Source organism: Heliangelus exortis, chromosome 2, assembly GCF_036169615.1.
Source record: "Heliangelus exortis chromosome 2, bHelExo1.hap1, whole genome shotgun sequence".
Taxonomy (NCBI): Eukaryota; Metazoa; Chordata; class Aves; order Apodiformes; family Trochilidae; genus Heliangelus; species Heliangelus exortis.
The window spans coordinates 34498204-34522265 of record NC_092423.1 but is presented as its reverse complement, the minus strand read 5'-3'; the positions used below and the strand labels follow the sequence as shown (position 1 = coordinate 34522265).

The window sequence follows — 24062 nt, the reverse complement described above, 5'->3', positions numbered from 1 at the left end:
CAGTCTTTCAGCTTTGTCTCCTGCCTTTAAACTGGACCTCAGATTTTCCAAGCTGGAGGTCACTTACCCTTTCAGTTCTGCTTTCCTTTTAAATCGATGGCATTTGGCTCCACTCACGGGTGCAGCACTCTAAGGCAGTGGAGAGAGGTGTTCCCAAAAAAGTTTGTGGGTGTGACTGAAGCAGCCTAAATAGGAATGACAGAGGGCCATCCCAGCCTAACTCCAGTTTTTCTCTACAACCAGCAAAGAGGATTTTTAGTACAGCTCATCTGAGAACTGACAAATTAGCTTTGGCTTTCTGTGAGGCTCTAATCAATTAAAAATATTTCCTTGCCTGCACTGTGAAGAAGCTTCTGTAGCACTGCGGAAATGAGCTGAACACCCAGTTGGCTGAGTCAGCAGAAATCCCTGTCAGTCAGCCTGCAGAATCACTGCTCTCTTTTCAGCTGCATCCTAAGTACCACACTGGTTTTTATGAGATGCCTGGCAGGAGGAAGGTGTGGAATAGGCAAAGCAAAGGAATAGATGTGGACCTGACCTCACCTCCTGCTAGAGGCCAGATGCTGCTGAGGCTTCAGTCTTGGTACAAGGTGGGGTTTTGCTTCAGCCCAGAAATACAGCATCTGCCTTGTAGTGCAGTGGGCTGAAGAAGAAGAGAGGAAGCTGTGCCCTGTTCAACACAGCCACTTAAAGAAATTCATAAATATACTTAGATGGCCTGCCAAGGGAATAACCTTACATTTTTTACCTTTTTAGAAATACCTTTGAGATTTCTTTTTCCTGCTAACTCATCTTCCATTCATACTTAATGGATCCAGACAGTTCACCCCTTGGTTCTAGCAAAGCTCTCTCTTGCTCTGTCTCTTTTTTGGGGGTATTGAATGGGATATATAGCTATGTATAGATATCTCTTGTGTAGGGGACCCTGTGTGTCTCTGGGTGTGTATGTGTATATATATGTGTGTGTGTATATACATTTTAGGGTTTCTCATATCTTTCAGCCAGATCAGGCTGAAAGAATATCAGCTAGATTTCTGTCTTTGGTTCAGATATGAAAACAGTGAATTCCCCAAGTATGCAAACATTTGATCTGAAAACCTTTAAAAAGGTTTTAAAGTTTTTTAAAGTAAACCCTTTGGTTTCCCCTTTTAAAACCTCTAGCCATCCCATCAGATTAACACTGCATCATTGTGTACACTATAGTTACTGAAGGAAGGGCAGTAATTTCATTATCTTGCATGCTGTCCCTCTGGAACAGGAAGCCTTGACAAATCAGGAAACCATTGCAGGGTCTTTCATACAGGTGTTTGTAGAAAAATGAATGCTCTTCCAGAGAAGTTTTCTCCCAGGAATTGTCAGTGCAGTGGTGTCTGCATTTCCATCAAGAATAATTTTTATTAATAACTTATACTCTTATATTTGACTGTGTTCAGTCTATTACAGTGTCAATTCAATTTAGCTGTAGCTGATAAAATACGGATATATCTATCATTATCCTAGTACTCTGTTAACTTTATTTTTGAATTTGAGTGATTTGTAAAATCTCTTAATCCCAACTCTACAATTAATCTTGCTAGGGACTTTAATCTCAGCTGTCTGAAAAATGGTTCGCAGGACTTGAAAGCTGCAATATGCTAAATCACTTCAAATCAGAATTAAAATAACTGAAAACTCCATTTCCTCCTTGTAAATCTCATATGTCTGTCAACTGACTGAAAAATTATTCTCAGCATTGGAAAGCTTAGCTGTTAGAAATCAACTGCTGGACAGCAAAGAGAGTCTTTTATAAATACAGTGCACAGTGTCTATAGAATCTGGTCTAAATGGCAGTATTGAATATCTCTTCTTTTTTTTTTTTAAACGTAATTGTCATATAACACTAATCTCTGACCACTAAATATCATTATATGGTATCATGTGGTACAAGATTTTTACCTGTTTCCTAAATTCAGTTTCATGTACAAGGGCCAGTTCTTTTTATCCTTGCTCTTTACTCTACTTTTTAATGTCACTGGCTGTTGAAAACACTTTTACCTGCAGTGTAACAGAAAAACAGCATTTACAAGAGTAAATGAGAAAAAAATAAGTATTCCTTGGTATTTCTAACCAGAAGGGTTAAAATGAGTCTTGCAAGGCAAGCCCACAGTTTAACTTGCTTGTGTCACTATTAACACAATTTACATCTAAAGCTCTCAAATTCAGAATAACCTTATTAAGTAACAGCATCTGTTCAACACTACCATTTCTGCAGCCCAGGTGTAGGCAGGGCTTCAGTGTACCTTCTCTTACTTCCCCCCAGCTATTGCCATCATATAACCAGCCTTCAGAAATTACACTCTCCTTTCACTGAGATCTCTTAGGTTCATTTTCCTCCTCACAGTTCTCACACAACTCCTGTCACATCAGGTTAGCTCACGGTGCTGTGCTGCTCACAGCTTTCATCAGCTGCCTCCTGCCCTCCCCATGCTCCTCCTCCTGATCCTCTGGGGGTCCTTTGGCTGCTGCATTCCCACACCACAACTTCCACAGGTCCTTTTGCTGTGCCTCCGAGCTCCCTTGTTCTTCTTCTGGCCTTGCTCTGCACAAATTCCCGCTGAGAGCAGCCTGTGGATCCTTCATCCCTGAGGATAACCGTGGGGGTGGGCTTTCCCAGCGAGCCAAGATTTCAGATGGCTGCAGGCACAAATGAGATGCACAGGAGTTTTTGAGGGGTAGAAATGGACCACCCTACCTCCAGCAGCCCTCAGTGTCAGCCTGAGTCCTGATCCTCTTGGGGTCTGCACCTATAGTGAAATTCTCTTTGTTCCATAGGTCTCATATCCTCAGGTAACACTGAACCTACAGGGCAGCAGCCAATGGTACAGGGCTGGGACAGGTCTAACCCAGGCATCTCCTTAAGAAACTTGGATACCTCTCTGAATCCCAGAGACATGAAGTGGAGGACAGAGATGCAAGCAGAAATATGTCAGGCTGAGGGAAGGATCAATAGCTGCATTTTATTGTGACTAAAGGAAAAAGTCACTTTTGATAGGAACAATACCATGTAAATCACTGAGATTTCCTTTGAATTCAGCTGCCATCTGATAATTCTTCTAGTAATTGCCAAATTGAATTGCCATTTCTTGTGATGAGTAGCATTCTTTTTCACCCTTCTTTTAATATACTAATTTATATCAGTAGTTTGTATTGATTTATTTTGCCTTGATTAAATTGTCCTTATCCAACTAAACTCTTCCTGTTTTCCCTCTCCAAAATGTAGGTGATACATCATTTCTTCCTGTTTACTATAATTATTGAGTACACAAAGCTTTTTAAAAGGGCCTGTAGATGCATCCTATGGGGAATTTCTTCTGCTCCACGGCAGTGGTTTGCATACTGCTTCTTAAATATATTATCAAAAGAGAAAATACATAATTCTGCCATTTACCACACATTTTATTGCTGCATCAAATGTACGTGATCTAAAAATATGTCATAGAATCATAAAATCATAGAAAGTTTTAGATTGGAAGGGACTTCAAAGATCATCTGGTTCCAAAGCCCCTGCCATGGGGCTGGGACACCTCCCACTAGACCAGGTTTCTCAAAGCCCAATCCAGCCTGGCCTTTCATACTTCCAGGAATGGAACATCCACAGCCTCCCTGGGCAACCTATTCGAGTACATCACTACCCTCTAAGAAAAGCATTTCTTCCTAATGGCTTATCTAAAGCTACTCCCTTTCAGTTTGAAACTGTTCCCCTTCATGCACTTGTAAGAAGTCCCTTCATAGCTTTCCTGTTGACCCCCTTCAAGCAATGGAGGGCTACTATAAGGTCTCCCCAGAATCTTTTCTTCTCCAGGCTGAACAACCCCAACTTGCTGTCTGTCTTCACCAGGAGTGGTGCTCCTGATCATCCTGATCATCTGAAGCCCTCTGATCATCTTCATGGCCCTCCTCTGGATTCACTCCAAGAGCTCCATATCCTTCTTGTGGGCTCTAGAACAGGACATAGTACTTCATACATTGTGTATCAGTGTTCTTTCTTGTCCTCTTTTATTACACACACATATATATACAGATTTTTGTGTACATGGTTACTATAGAAAAAGAACAGATGGACTGACAGAAAACTATCAGTTTGAGGTCATTCTGCCTAGAACTTCTCATGTAGGGAGCACTTAAATACCCAAACACTATTAAAACTGGGCAAGTAAAAAAGCTGCCCAGGTTTCTTAGAATAAGTTTTAGGACTTAAAATTCCTACAGCAGCCTGTCCACCCTCCCCACTGACCGGCAGCTGTGTGCCCACACAGTGTGCCTCTGCCTCTGCCCAAGTTCTTTCAGCACATCAGGAGCTCCCTTCTTACAGAAGCAGTAACAGACCCAAGTACTGCCTGTCACATAGCAGTAGATAATTTTTTTTCATGGAGAATAAAAATGTTGATGTGTGGTAGGCTTACTCACAATTAGTAAGAAAGGTTGGGTAGAGTTAAACTAAGCATGAAGGAGCACTTTGGTCAGAGAGGGGTGCATGTAGGATGCAAACTAATGTAAGGGAGGGTTTGTTTTATAAAAGTTAAATGGCCAGTAAATCTTAAAAATTTTTTTTGCTCTACAAAGGACTTGATTGCTAGCTTTCCATATAGAATTACTAATTGTAAGAAAGATAATGCAAATAAAATGAAAATCATTTTATAAAAACTTATATTGACTCTGTCAGAGAAATCTGACATCTTACAATATTGTTTCTGAATATCCCTAACCCGAGCAGTAACCCATTTCCCTTGTTCTCTTGCTTTTCTTCTATTATCTGAAAACTTTGTACAGTTTAGGGTAATTTTCTATTTGCTCTCTCAGGTACATCAAAGATTATCAAGGACCCTTTTAACTTTTTCTGCTATTAAATCTGTGTGAAAAATTAATACATTTACTTTTTTTTTTTTTTTTAGTATTGCTGTGCTAATTCAATACTTTTTTTCCCTGCAACACTAAGTTTAATGAGACAGTGTCAGTAGTTATTCAGCTTTCTAATTACCATTAATATAGTGAATAATTACACATATTGCATACTGTTTCAGTTTCAGTATTATTAAAGTTTAACTCACATGGATGCTATTATCTGTTTTTTAAATTTTTGTCACTGTTGGCTAGCTATGTCTCATATTGTGCATTTTGTCACAGAGACCCAGAGTATGTTTCATATCAGACTTCTCAGTAGCTGAAGCAAATGTAATTACAAAGTAGTATTTCCTACTAATGCAGATGTCATATTTTCCTGTGATAAAATAAACTATAGCAATTGTCTCCCAACTAAAATTAGGTGTGAGGAAGTTGATTGTTAGAACTGGCTGAAGGTCATTTCTTGGCATATATTTAAATCACACTCTCTAATAAAGTGAGCATCCTGTGGTCAGTCATTTATTATATACTTTATGTGATAATCCATTAAGTATCTCAGTGATTGTTCACATGTATGCTACAAATCTATAGTTACAAACCAGAGATGGCTTACCCTGTCTCTCCCTGGTGCTGGGCATAAATAAAATGAAGTGCACTATCTGAGAAATTTAAGGATACTCATTAATAGAAAAGCTTTTGCATGAGCATTGTATCAATCAGAGCTATAGATATTTTTATAGATATTTTGGTTGATTTATAGTGTTTTTCTAATATGACTAAAGAGTATAGGCCTCATCTTGTTTTTATTATTCTCTATTGAGGCAGACAAATCTATTGCTCATAAAGTCTGACAAACTGAGATGGGGACTACTTACTCCTGCCTGAGCTCCATGAACATCATTATAAAGGGCATTGTATTTTTTAATATATAAATAACCTTTTCTGTATGCAGTACAACTTCTTCCATTTCGGGTAGTGCCACCACAGTTTTATTAAAACAGAACTCCAGGGGAATATTTGAGGAATACAGAAGTTTCATCTCAGGCAGGGATGCAGGATTGCACCCGTGTAAGAAATGAAAGAGCTTGAAAGGAACTTGCCAGAAGTGCAGGAATGAGAGCCCTGGGATCTCAGCTCTGCTTCCAGTGTTGGTAGAGGAAAAGGGGGTTGTTTTTGTTTATTCTCCTGTTGAATCTGAGAATCTTTCATCTCTCCCTGTGCAGTCATCTGGCTTCAATGGGAGGAATGTGCAACAGGAGGTGGGGGTTTGAACCCCAACAGGCTGGATGTGGCAATCCCTGAGGGCACCTTGTTTTGCTAATAAGCAAAACTGAAGAATCACTTCTTCCTCCTGACATCTTTTTGAAGAGAATTACAGCTGAATTTGGTGCAGTCTGAAAGTGCATGAGATGTGTTTGTAGGACCAGCTCCTTCAGAGCTGCAATGCCTTTAGATGTCTGACTGCATCTCCCAGTGAAGGTTAAGGAAGTCACACACATGGATGCTAATGCTTCTGTGGCTGCTTAGGCTTAGATCTAACATAGGAACAGTCTGTGTGAAAGAGAGGTAGTGAGTGATTTTAGGACTGCTTCATGCTGGAAAACTGCTGTTCAAAACCATTCTGAGATCCAGGAGTGATTTATCTTGCCTACAAGCAGTTGCCTGCAATCACTCAACTGAAATCCATCTTAATTCGCTCTTTTCAGCCTTTATAAACAGTCTTTTTTCAGTCCTCAGATTTATTCACTGAACAACCAGCCATAGCTTTACATGTCCATCTTTTAGGTTGTGGGGTTTCTCTCCCACTTTAGAATACATAACCTCAATTTCTTATTAGAGACTGTAGAAAGGATTTTTTTAATTTGTTTAATTCTGGTTTACAGTATTCAGAAGGTTTTGGCATTCAGTGGTACATAAATAGTTGAGCTTATTATTGTTTACTTTCAAAACTGATTGAATATAAATTCCTTATCATTACCTTTCAAAGCTTGCTAATAGTACTGTTATGGTTATCAGAAAGCAGTAGCATTTTTTCCTATTTCCTGTAATTTGCATTTTTCTGGCCTGCGCTTTTATTCAACAAAAATGAGATACCCTCTTAAAACTGCAGAATCAAAGAGAGTAAATCCATAGAGGACACTTACCATTAAAAAAAAAAAAAAAAAAAAAAAAAAGAAAAGATAAATTACTCCTCTACTATTCAATTATTCAATTGTCTGAGGATAACTTCTCTACACCCACACACTCCCTTGAGCCCCTGCATGGGATCGTTTAGGTGTTTCCATTAGGGGATAAAGAGAATTAGAGTACATCGTTTACAGCAACCATTTAAGTGACATCAAAGGTAAAAATATGACCATAATAAAGAAAACTTAGTTCCCCTGGAATGGTATTATTACTTGGTTTCTCTCTACACATATAATAGAAACGACCCTGCATAATTTTAAAATGTGGGTATTGTAAACAGAACATCCAGAAAGTTGCCTGTGAGTATTTCCCACATTAGCTGCAATTTGAGGCAAGACTTGGATGAGGAAAGCAATCTGTCATCCCAGTTGTACTGGGTGCTGCTTTGGAATCAGAGCACCACTGCCTGCCACCATCAGTCTGCAGTTCCCAGCAAATTAACACTGTCATTAATACAGCTTGAAAAAATGAATTTTTTCTTGCCATGAAAATGACTCCATGCATTTTGAAGTGCACTGGTATGCTTGGTGAGTTGGTGACATATTTGTGGTAAGCAGCAAACCTTGTCTTGGGAGTCGGTGCTTTTCCTCAGTGTCATAGGTTTAAGATGTGCTCAGAGTGAAAAAATGCAACATTTTAGGTCTTGGTATTTGATAAAAATAGCCTTCTAGCTACAAACAGGTGTAGTTCCACCTATCCACCAGATAGCCTAACGTGGCAATGGAGTGTTGAACAGTTCATGGAAGACATGAACTGCCTTCATTCATCCCAGTGTCTCTCTGAATCCATCCCAGTGTCTCTCTGAATCCTCCCAAATTCCCAGTTCTGCTTTAGTGCTTCAAAAGCAGCTAAGTCATGAGAACATGTGGCAATGTCTCTGTTTTCTCAGCTGATTCCAAACCAGTCACATGTTAAAATACAGGCTCAAATCGGTGGCCTTCTTTTAAGCAGGTTACAAGCTCAGACTGACACATCTATAAATAATTTAGAGGATGTAATTTAATCTGTGCAATGGATTCAGTGTGTTTCCTCCACATTTGGTGAGACCACATATAACTTACTACTGAGTGTATTCAGATACCACTGAATCAAGTCCTCAAATTTTTCATCATGGAAACACAGGGAAACATCTTTATTCAGGAAAAAGTATTAAGCAGAAACCTTATTCCAACCATGTACTGAGAAGTAAGCATACAATAATTAAAATTAAGCAGGAGCTGAAGTGTTTGCCTGAGTCAGAAGACATCCTTCTAGGAAGCATTCCCTGATTCACATCTCAAGTATACGAGAGCCTGGAGTTCATCTATCCAGAGACTTTATGAGCACTGACCAGCAGTTCACAGGATGCTCCTCCACTCTGTCTCAATTTATGGACACTTTTGACTTGTAGTTTATCACTTTTGTGTATTTGTAACCTTCCTTGTTCAAAATAGCTTCCATTTGTAGGCAAACATTTTCTCACTGAATACACTTTTCTTTATCTTCATCAGTAGAAGATGCTAAATGTGCTTGGAGTCCTAATAAAGAAAAAAACAAAACAAAACAAAACAAAAACAAAAACAAAAAAAAAACCAACAACAAAAAAACCCCAACAAAAACAAAAAAAAAAAAAAACAAACAACCAAACCAAAACAAAAAAAAAACCAAAAAAAAAAAGAAAAAGAAAAAGAAAAGGTAGATCATCTGGATATAGTGTTTGGTTATTGGATATAATATTGTGCTAAGAATATTTTAAATTCTCATTAAAGTCCTGGAAGTGAAACACTGATGCTGGAAAACAATAAGCAAAAACACAAATTTAGGGAGAAAAAAAGGAAAGAACCTACAGATACATAGGGTATGGAGTAACAACTATTAACTTACCCTATTAATTGGCAATACCTTTAAACATAGATGTCTTTAAAGACTGTTGAACTTGCTGTCTTGAGATAGTTGTTACAGAACGCACTGGGCTTCAAAAGTGCTTTCCCAGATTCATGTGGGAAAGTACTTAGGAGAAAAAGTATTTCTTGTTGAATGCAGTGTTTTAATTCCAGAAATCTACTACCTTTTCTTTTCATTATTTTGTCAAATCTGCTTGATTTAATCAAAAAGGGTGGAATCGTTTAGGATTTCTTTTTAGTAGAAGTAAACCAGGTACCATTTTATATCACTTGTATCCTCCCTTCCTCTTACTGATCAGTGGCCTGATCTCAGTCCCAGTGAAATCACTGGGATTTCTGATACTGAATAAAATCAGCAAAGGAGCATGCCCATCATCACTTTTTGTCACTCTGAAGAAGCAGGTTTATCTGTGTGATAGAACAGGGACAGGTCCACAAGGTCCCAGTCATTAGCCCTGTCCAATTCTGGTGAAAGGCTCAGCTTTCTTAAACTGAGGTGGGCTCTGCCTGCTGCTGTCTCCTGCCTCACCATCCCTTCTGTTGGCAGGGTTATTGCTGATGACCATGAAAATGTACACCTTCATTTTAGATGTCATTGAAATCATCTGGCTTGACTTGCCATTTGGGTAGAAATGATGGAGAAATTAGTCCTTGACAGAGAGGCCCAAGAGATAGTTTTTTGCATTGTCCCTTCTTATCTGGTAGCCCCGGTATTCATTCTGGACTGTGAAGAGGACTTTCATAGCTGAGCTTTTCACAGGAGCTGTGTCAGAAGCACATCACTCTAGGCTAAAGGAAATTATTTCCTCCTTGGTTTGTTACACTTGAGATCACCTAGGAGAAAATATAAAATGAATACAGAAATCCTCAAAATCAACCAAAAAACCCCAAAAGGTGTTTGTAAGCAATCCTGATTCAACTATAACTTAAAATTTGGAAAGAAAACCATCTGATTTGAGCAGCATTTCTCACAATAGTTCACTTTACTTTTTCTTAGGAGTTACTGATGTGGTGCCTCCACTGTTTTTTTTTTTCCAGCTTAATTTGTCATGTCAGATGGTGAACATATTAAGACAGTGGAAAAATCTGTCTTCTTCCTCTCTTTAAAGTGTGAAATAGCTGTGGTGCTGAGTTACAAACGTTGACCAGACCAGGAGCTGGAATAGCTTTTTTTGGCCCCATACAAAAATAATGAGACCAGTGAAAGCAAGGCAAGAGAAAGATGGGTGAAGGGAAGGTGTCCCATTCTCACTGCTGGCCACAAGTGGAAGAGGCAGACTTTATTTTCTTATAAGTAACCCTATCTTGCCCAGTCTTCAACTGAGAGTGGAAGAGCTCTGTCATTTCAACCAGGAAAGCAGAATGTCAGTTTGTATAATTTTTTAGTTAATAATTGTGTAATTATTGGCTTGAAGACTTGTACTTAGACATTCTGTCTTTTCTAGGTAACGTTTCGGACAAGAATCTACCACTGTAACATTAACAGCCAAGGCGTCATCTGCCTGGACATTTTAAAAGACAACTGGAGCCCAGCGTTAACCATTTCTAAAGTTCTCCTCTCCATCTGCTCCCTCCTCACAGACTGCAACCCGGGTAAGATGAATTAACTTCCACATTCTCATTCATTTGGTTAATATTCGGTCAGCTGCTGGGATGGGATTGCTGTGCTGTTTTAATGCTACCTACTATAAAAGGACTAAAATGTAAATTCTAAACACCATCCATTTAGATTAGGATGTAGTATAGAAAGAAAGCACAATTTCAGGAGCTCAAGTGTGTTTTTTAGTACTTGAGGGTAAAAATATTTCAATTCAAGAAGAATAATCAGTAGGAAATATTTTGTAGTAGGCCCTAGTTTGTATATTACTACTAGGATATTAGTTCCAAGAAATATTCATGAGTTAATAAATATTGAAAGGGAAAGTTTTCTTTTAAATATGCTGATAATTTGGTCTCTGAAAGAATATTAATAGTACTGACAATGATAGATGTCTAACACAGACTCTACAAATAATGAAAATTAATTTAAATGGGGTTTATTCAATATTCTGTGCAGCCAGTATGACTATTCAAAGCAAGCTGTCATTCTTATTAACTAGCATAGCACTTAACCTCTTCCCTCAGCTCTTTTAGATTTGTTTTCTGCCATTGACCACTAAATCTGTAATTTCCTCTTTCCCTTACCCTATTTACCAATGGATGATTCTGACTGTAGCCTTGGAAAATCAGTATATAGAAATTATTTAAGTATCATTAAACTAAAGTTAAGTCATCTGTTTGCATGGTGTGAGGCTTGTTGCTGGTTTATATTTTACTGTACTCTTCTTTTTTTAATTTGCCATCTAGTTTTCAAACCTTTAGGTTTCCTGTTTTTAAACTTTTCTCCCCAGCCAAATGGCTAAAAATTGCTTTGCAGAGGGCAGAATGTGAGATTTTTGTGTAATCAAGGGCTGAGTCAAAGGCTGTAACAGAAGATAGAATTCTTTCCAAGCTCAAAATAAGGTGAAAGTGGGAAAAAATACAATAGAATGTTTTCATTTTCATGCAGGTTTGGTACTATATATAGCATTATGACCTGTGGGATTCCTTCCAGCTAAGAGCTGGAGTGGTAAAGGAGCCCTGTGTTACCGTTTCAAGCACATTTATTTCAGGGTGTGTTGGATGGTATCTGTTTATGTCCTTGAAAGATTGACTTCTGGCAGTGTCTACCCCAAAATAAGCAGAGGTGACTGTAGGCAGTCAGGTAGATGGATGACAGAAGTGTGAAGAAAAGCAACTGAATAATTGCTCATGTATCTTAGAAACCAGGTAAAGAGCTGTAGACAATGCAAAGCTGTACTGGGATTGAGAAACTGGTGCTAAGTTCTTACTCATTTGTGGTCACATCTCTTTGGAGGGATGCAGTCAACTCGAAAGCTGGCCACTTTCCAGTAGTGATTTGAAATTTAGAAATTTACTGCCATTTCAATCTTTTTCTTTCCCTTAGGCTATTTTACAGATGCTGTCTGAACAACAGTTTTAGCTGACCAGGTGTTTAAGAGGAACACAGTTACCCATGTTACATTGCTGTATGCAACCAGTTAACATACTAAAAATGGGAAGTTATTGTTCCCTTCAGTTTCTGTGGGTTGGCAGCTGTAAGCATTGTCACAGCCGTAGGAAAAAAATATTAAATTTATGACATTTGATTTTCAATCGTTTTCTTTAATTTCAAAGTGACTTTGGATTCTGTTACTGCTTCATCTTAAAATCTTCCTGTAATTTTTTGAGGAATGAGTGTAATTTCTACATTTTTATTGTGAACTTCACTGTTGCGAGGAGCTGGTAGCTGTGAACTGCTGAGTTATTTTTGCCTTCCTTTGGGATTGCCCCTTTTTATAAGAAGTGAACTTTGAATGTTAATGATGTACAACAGAAGGCTTGCTCTCTGTTTTTTCAGTGTATTGCCTAATGTGCTGCAGCTTGTTCTGGTTGTGTGATTAATTTTTATGAAATATTATCATTAACATATTATGGGTTCTATGGCGTCCAGATTGAACTTGGTAGGTAGGAGGGGAAGAGAGAGAGAGAGAGAGAGAGATGGATAGAGAGGTGGGTAGAGATTTATCTCTGATTCGGAGATACCCATCACTTAGATACATCACATAGATATGTACATATTTAGAAGCAGAAAGGTATATGTATGTATTTTCCTCTGTGTCATCTGGGAGTAATTTTCTAATCCCTCAGTCCTCTCTTCATCTAACTAGTCTGCCCCTTTCCAAAGGCAGAAACCCAACAGGGGTCTCGATTTGATAAGCAACTTTGAACTCTTTGTTCACTATTCATCAGCCAGAAGCAATCAGGTCAAAGAGAAAGGCAACACTGAATCTGCCACAAACATAAACACTTGGGATGGTCAAGTTTTCCACCCCCAGCCTCTCTGAAGGGAAGAATCAAGTATCAGTTACCCCCTAGTCTTACATTTATGCAAATCTTCATTAGAACAACAAATAGGAGTAAGAATGGCAGCTAATTAACCCTCAGTCATACACAGTGATTAAACGGAGCTGGAGCACAGCTGCAGCTCCATTGGCAAGCGCTGCTATTCTTCTCCAGCAGGCTGAGCAAATGAAAAGAGGTATTTGCTCCTGCCACTCCTGTCATTCACACAGTAATCTACAAAAGCCATGGAGAGAGTCTGTTTCCTCCCCGGTTATACATCACCGCCCTTTGTTCCCTATCACTCCAGGCAGGAGCGAGTTTGTCCTTTTTAAACAACTAATATAATCCTTTACTCATAAGCTGCCTCAGACCCTTCAGTCTTGATTATTATTAATTGTCTCTATTTTGCTTGGCAGTATCAGCCAGTAAACTGTGTTAATGAAATGTCTGAATTTTGTAACAGCTGGCTGACTTTTTTTCCTAGGGGGGAAGGGGTGCCGTAGGGTTTGTGTATGAGTTAACATGTGTGAATTAGCTGGGACTGTAAGTGAGCCAACTGGAATGGTATCAGAGAGATGGGAGCACTAGCAATCAATCTGAGGATCTGTACTTTCCTTTAAGGTGGCACTCTGGGGCACAGCACCCATCTCTTCCCACCAAGCAGGACCCAAATCCTGTAAATATTTTGGCGTCTCCGTGAGCATTTTTGCAGGGCTCTGCGAAACCTGAATGATAGATGCATTCATCTGTAGGAAACCAAGTATGTAAGTGCTCAAAGGCTCTGTGCTTGAGTGTTGAAAAAATTCACTTTGAGTGCTAGCTGCTAGGGCTTGCCTTCAAGGGTGGTTAGCAGTTCCAGAGTTACTCCATGTGTGGACACTCCCCTCTTTGAAAATTTATTAAGTCAAGTCACAAAAAAACATCTGTCTTGGAGTAAAAGTCAACTGTACTTTAAGTATTCAAGCAGAGCCTGGACAGTGTAAATTCCCACACTGCCTTAATCCAAAGTAGCTCTCAAGTGTGGATGGCCCCTGAGGTTTTGTATTTTTATTGAGCTTAAAGTATGAAAACAAATCAGTTATTTTTATATTTAGAGTGCTGGTGATGCTGCTCAGGGTTAAAATGTTCACTTTTCTCAGTTGGTTCATTGGCTCCTCAGCCCTGCCAAAGGTTCTCAAGCCCCAGAAAAATTCCCAATTGCAAATGCTTCAGAGACAATAAATTTAAACACCAAAACGACTGCACTGCAACTTTTTTCTTCACGTGACCTCCTTCTTCACATATTCAAGGTTTGAACTTGGCTGGCCTGATTACCCCTGAACCTCCTAACATCAAATCACATCTGCACATCACACAGCAAAGCCTTGATCAGGACATTGGATCAAAGGCTGCTACATCTCCTTCACAACAGCTTCTTCCCTTTTGGTGTCATCCTCCTCCTCCTTACCCACACATTTTACCCACATATAAGTTCCACAGTCAGTGGGGATTTTATCCCTCAATTGACATTCCCAAACCAAACGCTCAGTGCTGCTTTTGTTCCCTCTTCCTCATGCTGCCATCTCTGTCCAGCTGCAGGCTCCTGCCATGGGGATGTGCAGGGCAAAGGATCAGAGGGGGCAGCATGAGATTGGGAGCATCCACTGTGTTGCTTTCCAATGAACATGCCCAATTAATAATAAAATTCATTTTACGTAAGAAAATGAGTGGAAAAATGGGCAAAATATTAATTGGTGTAGGGTAAGGAAATTAACAAAAGGGCTTGTGACCCCTTGGAATGGAGTTTCTGTGACCAGATGTATTTTAAAAAAACACAACAGGTTTCATGTTTCAAACAAGAACATGAACATGTGGCTGAACGCTTGGCTGCCACCTTTAACAAAAAAAAAAAAGCTGAGGGGTTCTGCCTTCCTTGCTTTGCTTGCTTTGCTTGCTTGCTTGCCTTGCTTTGCTCTCTAGAAACCTCTGCCTTATTTCTAGCCTCAACCTACTCATGGTAATTTTATACCTACTTGTTTTTAAGCAGCTCTCATCCTATCACTTAAGTGACAGTTTTCCTGTTTTTCATTCCCAATGTATTAATGGAGAACCATCCTCCTTCCTTCTGGTTTTTATTTGCTGCACACTCACCAGGCCTGTGTCCATCATTCCCTCACTTGTCTTCCCAGCCTTCTCCTGCCCCTCCATTGGCCTGTAGTGGTCTGTCCTCAGTGTGCCTGACCCATGTGGAGTTCATCAGGGCATGAGGCACAGCTAGACAGACTAACCCACTCATCATCACCTTCATCCTGGTTGAAATATTTACTGCTCCCTGTTGGATGTCCCTATCTTACTGGCAGCCCTGTCAAAGGTTATTTCTTTCTTAGACCTGTCATTTTCACTGTTAATCTGCTTTCTAACCCAATTTAGTAAAATAATCGAGAAAGGAAAAGGGAAAGAAACAAAAAAAAAAAAAAAAGAAAAAGAGAAAGAGAAAGGGAAGAGGGAAAAAGGAAAGGGAAGAGGGAAAAAGGAAAGGGAAGCGGAAAAAAGAAAGGGAAAAGGAAGAAGAAAAGGGAAAGGGAAAGGGAAGGGGAAGGGGGAGGGGAAGGGGAAGGGGAAGGGGAAGGGGAAGGGGAAGGGGAAGGGGAAGGGGAAGGGGAAGGGGAAGGGGAAGGGAGCAGAAACACAAAAAAGCTTTTCCTGGAAAGGGACATTAACCTCTGGCAAAGGAAATGCACAAACAACTGAGATCAATTTACCTCTTCCCCTGGGTCAGCACTGGCCAGGTTGGTTGCACTGACTCTGCTCTCAGATTCACATTATATTAACAGTGTGAAGCCGCTTGTCTCTCATTATCCTTTAAAACCACTGGAAAGTGTGAGACAGTTTTGTGCAGTGTTACATGTAAAGTTTGCTGTAAGTGTAGTTTGATATTGAAGTGTACATGTCCTCACAGTAAATGCACTTTTAAGAGTGGCTAAATTGGACAGATACCACTACATTACTTTGATGTGAGTCCCATCAATTTTTACATAAGTTGCAATTGCTCAGCACATCTGAAAAGTAGACTGCTTATAATAAAAAAATTTTGCAACACATATTGTGGCTCTCAAATATTACATACCTCAGTTAGAAGTGTATTTGCAAGTGTTTTACAGGTGCTGCCATGAATCATGAATTTACTAGGTGGTTTCATACTTTGTTAACTTACATTAAGCACCATGGCTGTGCATTTTAGTAACTTACATTTATCTAAGCTTAGATAAACAAATTCAAACAAGATTCTACGATTATGGAGATCTTTACCTGTCTCACAAGGGACATGAGACATGCTTTCAAGTTTTCTGTAGATGAGTCATGCTTATGTTTAGCCTTTATCTTTCCCAGAAATTTTGTTGTTTTCATCAAGAGTAGGTGCAACCAGCAGTTTTGGATAACATGCTATTGTTGTTTTTCTCTTGCAATTACAAGTTATCTGTGTGGTTTGGCATGATTTAGGTTTGCCTAAGTTTTCTGCCAAAAAAATACTAACACCTTGCACCTGCATGATGGTGTTGACACTTAGGAAACTTTAGAGATGGGATGCGGTTATTACAATATTGGTTTTTTGTTTGTTTGTTTTTTCCTGTTATTTTTCTAAAGATTTTTAAGGGTCTGTACTCTTACTGCTGAGAGTATAAAATCCCAGTTCTGTCATCCTTTGCAGAAAAGGATTCAACAGTGTAATTTAATGCATATCTTTGATCCTCAATGGGATCTGAAACAGCACTTTGGGGAGTGACTTTTCAGCTTAAGCATAAAAGCCCTAAAAGCCTGAAAGCTATTTGCCCTGCTACAAAGCTGCTGGAATTGCTGCTGTCTCTTTCCAGGACCGTTGCAAAACAGGAGTAGGTGGGGAGATTTAAGTCTGGCAACATGCAAGGAGAAGAATTGAATTAGAGTACTGTCTCACTTTCTCAGCCATTTCCCTTTCAGCCAGCAGTGTACACTTCCAGAGGGAAGTCAGTATCCTGCTGCAATGCCATTGCCCCATCCCTCAGCAGGTTTGCCTTCAGCAGGCTTTCCCAAATCTCACTGTTGGAATCACTGTGGCCAGGATGCATACCAGAACAGGCTGCTTAGGGAAGCTGATGAGTCCCCAGGTCTGGATGTATTTAAAAAATGTGTAGATATGATTCTTAGGGACATGGTTTAGTAGTGGACTTGGAAGAACTAGGATAACAGCTGGCTTGATGATCCAGACAGGACTTCTTCATCCAGAACTGTACTGTGATTCTGTATCTACCTAGCGGGAGGCCCCAGAGTACAGGCACAAGTGCAACATGGAGACTTCCAGTATTTGGAAAGTTTTGATTGCCCCCACATTTGCGTTGTTAGTAGTTGGGAAACTTATACTTAATCCAAATGTTTGTAGCAATTCCTTCATCCCTTCCAATTTGCATAAGGTATGGACAGGTAAATACAAGCCAGTAAGGAGGTCCCTTGCCCTGCTGTGAGGAGCTCCTGCCCCCTGCACTGCTCTTGGAATTGTCTCCTGCAGATCTCAGGCATGGAGAAGTAGGTTCATTTAAATCCTCTCAGGAAAAGCCATCTCCCACTGGGAGCTGCCGTGAGGCTGCCAACCTTCAACATGACACCCACTGACACCCTTCCTTCTCCTGACTGCCCTGGAATGATCATCTTTGGTGCAGGGGCATTTGTTTCCAAAATCAGCACTTGCAAAGTGAGCCTATGTCACCACAGTAGGTTCCACAGGAATACTTCTGGTTTTTTCAACCCATGAGCTCCAGCCAATACCAGCTTGCATTTTAATACACTAATAGATGCCCATTGTATCCAATACAAAAAAAAAAAAAATCTATTTTCAGAATTAATGAGAGATTTGAAAGCACTAGCCTGTCCAAAAAAAAAAAAAGTTTAAAAATAAGTCTAAGGCAGCTTAATAAAGGAAAATGTAATATAGCTGTAAAAATAAAATCTGTTCCACACTGGAGCATTTGGCTCCAAGTGAGGATTTGGCTGACTTGTGACTACAGCTCTGCTGTTTGGCTTCCATGTTCAAACTCTGAAATAGCTTCCCAGCCCCATGTAATGAACAACAGCTCCTTGCCCCTCTCCACTCAGCAGACTGGATGTATCTCTTTTCTCTCTGTTCTCCTAAATATGTTGATCTAGCATGAAGCATGTATGATGTTTCTCCTCATCTGGTGCTTCTCCATAGCAGAGGCTGCTTTCTGTCTGTGTTTTCCTTGTCAGATGTTCCTTTTGCAATTTTTTAGACTTCCCAATTTTCATTCCTTCTTTTCCTCTCACCCTCGGTTGGGAAGTCAATTCAGAAACTCTAGATGACAGCAAGTTCAAGGAATGAGATGCTTCTCAATTTCCTCATTCTTCTAATTTTTTTCCTTAAAGCCATAATCTTTACCTATTGCTGCTAAGAAAAAATGTTGCTTCAGAATACGATCTGATTTTTTTCCCTTCCCATTTAGCAGCTTAACAGATTTGTTCAGTTTATCAAAAAGGAATCCTTGTCTTGCCTGTGCCCAAGTATATTCTGTGCTGGTGTGTAATGATTTAATGATTTTTTTTTCTTTTAGAGCATTTTTCTCAAGATATGTAGAAAACTCCTTCTGTATTAATCCAGAATAACTGAGTAGTTTGTCAAGTGTGATGAATACTCTGAAAAATTAATTGAAATATTTAGAGCTTGGCAAAACAGTGTTTAATTTGTCCAGTTTTATGAAGCTGGTTAGACCCTGCTACTTTGATCCTTTCCTGGCACCCACAGGCTACCAGGTGCACTGCCACAGCACAGTACTATCAAATACACAACAAAATAATCTCATTTTGCCATATATCCTTTTTGTAAGCAGTAGAGGGTCATGTAAACAATGAAATTGTTTTGTTGACTGAGATGATTTATATTCTTTAGCTTGGAGCTATTTTTCCCTTTTCTTCAGAGTTTGTATACTGTGTTCTGTCAGGAAACGGGCAGGTATCTGGGCTGTTGCAGCATAATGGGAAATCACTTTGTACCTGGAGCAGGAAAATAATTCTGTGCCCTGTCAGTCAAGCGTGGCAACAAGTAAGAGATGTTAAACAAAAGTTCAAGTGGTGAGGAATCAATTCATGTAGTAAAGCTTTTTTGGGTTTGTTGCAACATAACCTTTCGGTCCATTTTAAGATCTCTGCCTTGTGTCATCTCCAGATGAAATGAGCTCACTCCGGAGGCTCTTGCTTAGCAAATACAAAACATAAAGCATGGTTGCTCTGCTGTCTTGGTGCTGATGGACTAGTAGCAGAGTGGATGGGTGTTTTGCATGTACTCCATCATACCAGGTTGTCCTAAAGGACCACAAAAGGAAAATGCTGCATAAAACTTTTTGTAAGTGCAGAATAACAATTCCAAAGGTGGGATTTGCCTTGGCAAAAACCCATCACCATCAGCCTCACTCAGAACAGTCCCATTGATTGCAGCAAAGTTCTTTTTGCCAGAAAGTACTATTTTTAAATACTGTATGTTCGCCTGCCCATTCTGCAGAACCTGCTATATATTTATATTTATCAAAGTAATAGGTACATACTTGGACTCATTGTATCAAATATTCTAGAGATGTTATTTACAAATTCTTGACAGTCTTGACAGTGGTCTCTCCATTCCTTTTAAAAGATACTGTACTTTCTGTACTACAGTACGTATGCAATACAAACTGCTATTCCATAGGTCAAATCACAGTTTCTCCTATTTTGAGCTGGACACACAGTACCAATATGTTAAAGGAATTTAGGCACTTAAAGACACTGGCAGAGTTTTCAGTACTTCCTGTGGAATTCAGGCATTCAGAAGTACCACTAAGAGTCTGTACTGCCAGGAAGAGACTCTGTACATCTGATCTTTAAATATTTGCAGGCATGTACATGTGTATGTGTTAAGCTCTGTGGATGTGACTTACAAATATGAAATTAAGCTTAAATGCAAGCAATGCAGCAGCACATTATGAAAATTACATGTAGATAAGCAGTGAAAGAAAATTAATTTGCTTTGCCATAAAGAGCTGATGAAAATGTTACAAGATTTTGTTCTTACCGATAAACTAAGTTCCCTCAACATGAACCCATGACTGTGGGGATTACTGTAACAGCAGGAAAAACATTTGTGAACTGTCATCCCTTTAGTAGTTCTCAGGAAAATATGTCTTGGAATATCTCCGAATTATGTGTGCAGGGGGAGGAGGCTTGGATGGGGATTACTATTTATATTGGCCTAAATCTTTGCTTTTTGCAGTTGCACATTGACAACACCTCATGGGTAGAAGAACATTGTTCATGAGCAGAGAGACATCTTGTGTGTTTAGATTTAGGCTACTCAAAGCTCCCAGGACATCGTTAAAAAAATTAACACAACTATAGAAGTGAAGTTGTTTAGAAATATTTAGTTTTAAACCACCCATTATAATTTTAGAAGTATACAGCCTATTTGAATGTTTTTTTCTCAGAAAAGTGTCTGGAGTTATTTACATAAAGTATTGTTTATGTACTTTACAAACGGTATGGTACAAGTTGCTTTTTTAAAATAAGATCTGCCATCTGGATTTTGTGGTTTCCAAAAACTTTAAGACTTGCAAAAACTATAAAACTCTAGAGACTATAAAGCAGTCCCTAACTATAGCTCCAGATACCAGTCACACACACGTTTACCATATTTTTTTTTTTACTTGAGGTATCTATCTATAAGTCACTACAAAGAATAGTCACTAGAAGTCTGAGTGGTGTTGTTATCCCTCAGAAAACAAGTATTTCTTGGTTCAGTCAGGTACCCTGCCTGTAACTGCTCATTGCTCAGTGGCTCGGTGTGAAATTCCCTGAAAGCCCTTCATGCATAGAATAATATGATGGAGAGGAAGTTCCCTCCTAACCACAGCCAACAATCAGATTGTGTGTTGAAGCATGAGCTCTAATAGCCTCTGCAATGGTGCTTTAGGTGGTGCCATGATTAGTGTTTTCTAATTCTTTTTTCATTTTCCTAAATTACTTTCTAATATTCCCACAACTGCATTCTTGGGTGCATTTAACTATTTGGTGTATGAAGCATCAACTTGTTTTGCTATAAATGGGTGGGAATTTTGTTTGTGTTATTTGTTTACTCTGGAAAAGATAAGCAAGGTCACTTTTGTATTTTCTTTATGAAATTACCTCTCATATCTTAGTTAGCTTTTTTGTTTGTTTGTTGGGGTTTTTTTTTTCAGAAGAAATTAGTTTAGATTTTAACCATTCTTTAAATGATAAAGATTTGACCATTCTGTAAATTATTTCTTGTTCTTTTCAGAAAAATTTCTACTTCCACTTTGGTTTTATTTAGGATAAGGTGATTAAAAATTGAACTTCAGATCTACCCAACCATCAGTTTATTAAATGGCATCTGATTAAATCAGAGATGGTCTAAAATCCAAATCAGTAAAGAGGCTTTGTACATCTGTGTCAATAAGTAAATGCAAAAGGATGTAATTGGATCTCATGGGAGAAACGAGTCTTGTCACTACTCTTAACTGGTCCTAATTTTACTTATTCCTCAAAAGGGCTTCTAGAACATACGAAATTCAGCCTTATTACAATAGTGGAAATAAACATGGAAAAAATATGCCTGGCATTTTGATTTTTTTTTTTTTTTTTTTTTTTTTATGTGAAGCTTATAAAAGGCATATGCTAGATACACATACAGGCTATTTAAAATTTTGTTCACTTTTGCTCAAGAAACACAGTGTTGCTATGAGATTTACCTTAACCACCATTAAATTAAAAGTACCTGAGAAAATGCATGTGTGATGGATTCCACAAATACAAAAGGTTAAAATTCATTTTCTTTCCAATCAATGTGTAATTTAAAATACTACCAGTGGAGATTTCCTATGCCCATTACCTCAGAGAGAAGAAACACACCTTAATGCATCCACATAATGAATCTTAGTGTGAACTAAGACCAAAGTAAGTCATCAATGTTAAATGTTTAACAATCTGAAGTATTTAAATAAAGCTATTAGTCATTTCTCATGCATAAAATACAGAATCCTATCTTAATTTGAATTAATCCCTAGATAGACATTAAGCTACCCTTTTACTTTCAAAATACACTCCAGTCATTTACAGTCATTACATGTATTTTTTTTGTTTCTTGCAGGTTTTGTCTAGCCAGTGCAGAGGTGTCTTTAAATACGTTGGAAGCTTTTGAATTAGGTAGATACACCACTTTGGGGCTTAGCCAATTCTACTGGGTGTATTTTCTCACTACTAGAACTGTATATATTTAAGTGAAAAATAATTAAAATTAGAAAATTAAGAAATTCAGACATCACATTTTACATTCCAATAGTTCATTCTCATAATAATTGAATCTATAGTCTTCTTTAGTCCCATTTAGCACAAATAGCTCAAATCTCAACTGGAATAAACTGCATCAGTCCCAGCGAATTTTTGTATCCCAGATTTTTCTTTTAGAGTTGGTTCTATTTTACTAAGGAGGTTTTGTCACTTTGTTGTTTTTTTTTTTCTCTGTACCTTTTTATAACATGAAGGGCAGGACAGATCCTGAAATTTCTTGCTGTATGTTTCAAACTGCCTATGAACCACCTTCAGAACCTTTATTAGCACAACTATTTTTAAGGCTGTTTCTTCCTGCTCTTAAAATACAATTATTCTTGTTTCAGCACAGAAGTCACACTGTTCCATATCCTTTAAGCTCCTGAAAGGAAGACTGCTTCATTTGGCTCTGTAACAGGTTCACAACAAGAATGTAGAGTCAGTCCAAAAAAGTAAAATTTATAATCCTAGATTTAGGTATGTTAGCTATAAAATCATTTAGTCTCTCCCTTTCTTGAGTAAGATTTCAGAAATTATTATTCTAGAGCCATTCAGATTGCACCTTCAGAGATGATTTGCACTGCTGCAAGACACATCTATTTTGCATGGCTAATTTTCTTCATTATTCAGCAGGGGAGGAGGAAACGGTTGTTTGTTTTTTACAGTTTTGCAGATCTATCAAAGACAACAAATAAAGCAAATTATATGCAGTTTGTGTTTCAGAATTCCTATTTTCACAGCAAATTAAATTCAGGTGCATGAACTGGCGTAGCAGACAGTTACTTGAATAGTAAAATGTGTGGTTTAATTGTCTCAAATATAAGGATGGGCTGTGCTGTAAGATTTCACATTTCACATAGGATACAGAAATAGAGCTATGATTAGTAAACTGTTTGTAGTATTTTCCATCTGTACAAGGCTTAGAAAAAAGGCTTTTCTATGGAATGGAGCATTTGCAACTTTAAAATTAATCAGACTTCAGAAAACTCTCTAGGGCTGGAATCCTCATCACTTGTGTCTTTATAATGCCAATTAGATAAAGTGACATGTAACTTGAAGTCACTTTAAGACTCAGTATTATACTAGCAGAAGGAATGCCTTTATGACCTTTGTTTTTTCCATGTGTCACAGATTTTTACAAAATATTTTTAAATATATTTTAAATATTTGTATAAATTTATAAGTATATCTTATGTAGTATATATTTATAAACATATTTTATAAAAATATATAAGTGTATATTTTATATATGGCTGTTTATATATTAAAACATTTTTTTGTAAATAACTAAGGATTTTAAAAGCTAGACTAAAAGGGTATAAATTGGATTATTTGAGTGTTAGGATATTAGGTTAGCAGAATAAGGTGTTAAGATAGCAAACAACAAGGTATCCTAACAGTAAAATGGGCAAATAATCCAACATCTGGATTACTGTTACACAAGGCTAATTGTTTGAGTGAAAGCCAAATTACTTATCAGTAGCTCTTATACTACTTCTAGAACAATGCTTAAAGTAATACCTATAGGCAGTGCAATAATACAACTGCAGTTTTGTAAGGATCCTAAGGACTTAAAGTTAAGAATTTATATGTAGGGATTTGATATTTCTTACCCCTCAGTGGCTATGGGTGGGTACCCCTCTTCCTCCTCATCAGGAGCAGGGACTGGAGCCCATGTACCTGCTGGAGGAAGAAGGTCCAGCACCTTCTGCAGCAAGTGTACAGGATTCTCACTAAGCAAAAGATGGGACTAACCTTCTGTAGAATGAAGTGATTGGCTGCTGTCATTTACCTACTTAATCACGCCTCCAGCACCTTCTGTTGGAGAACAAAAGAGAAACAAAGGAACAG

The 24062-nt window shown here is 38.4% G+C and overlaps 1 protein-coding gene across 3 annotated transcripts in view; it reads left to right on the top strand.

Annotated features, from left to right (window-relative positions):
• The window catches only part of LOC139792341 (ubiquitin-conjugating enzyme E2 E2), a 216840-nt gene that overhangs the window by 180206 nt on the left and 12572 nt on the right, over positions 1-24062 (top strand). For all 3 annotated transcript variants that reach the window (XM_071735504.1, XM_071735505.1, XM_071735503.1), the window contains exon 5: positions 10397-10544. In XM_071735504.1, the coding sequence (XP_071591605.1) occupies positions 10397-10544 (148 nt within the window). The remainder of the gene's footprint in view (positions 1-10396; positions 10545-24062) is intronic.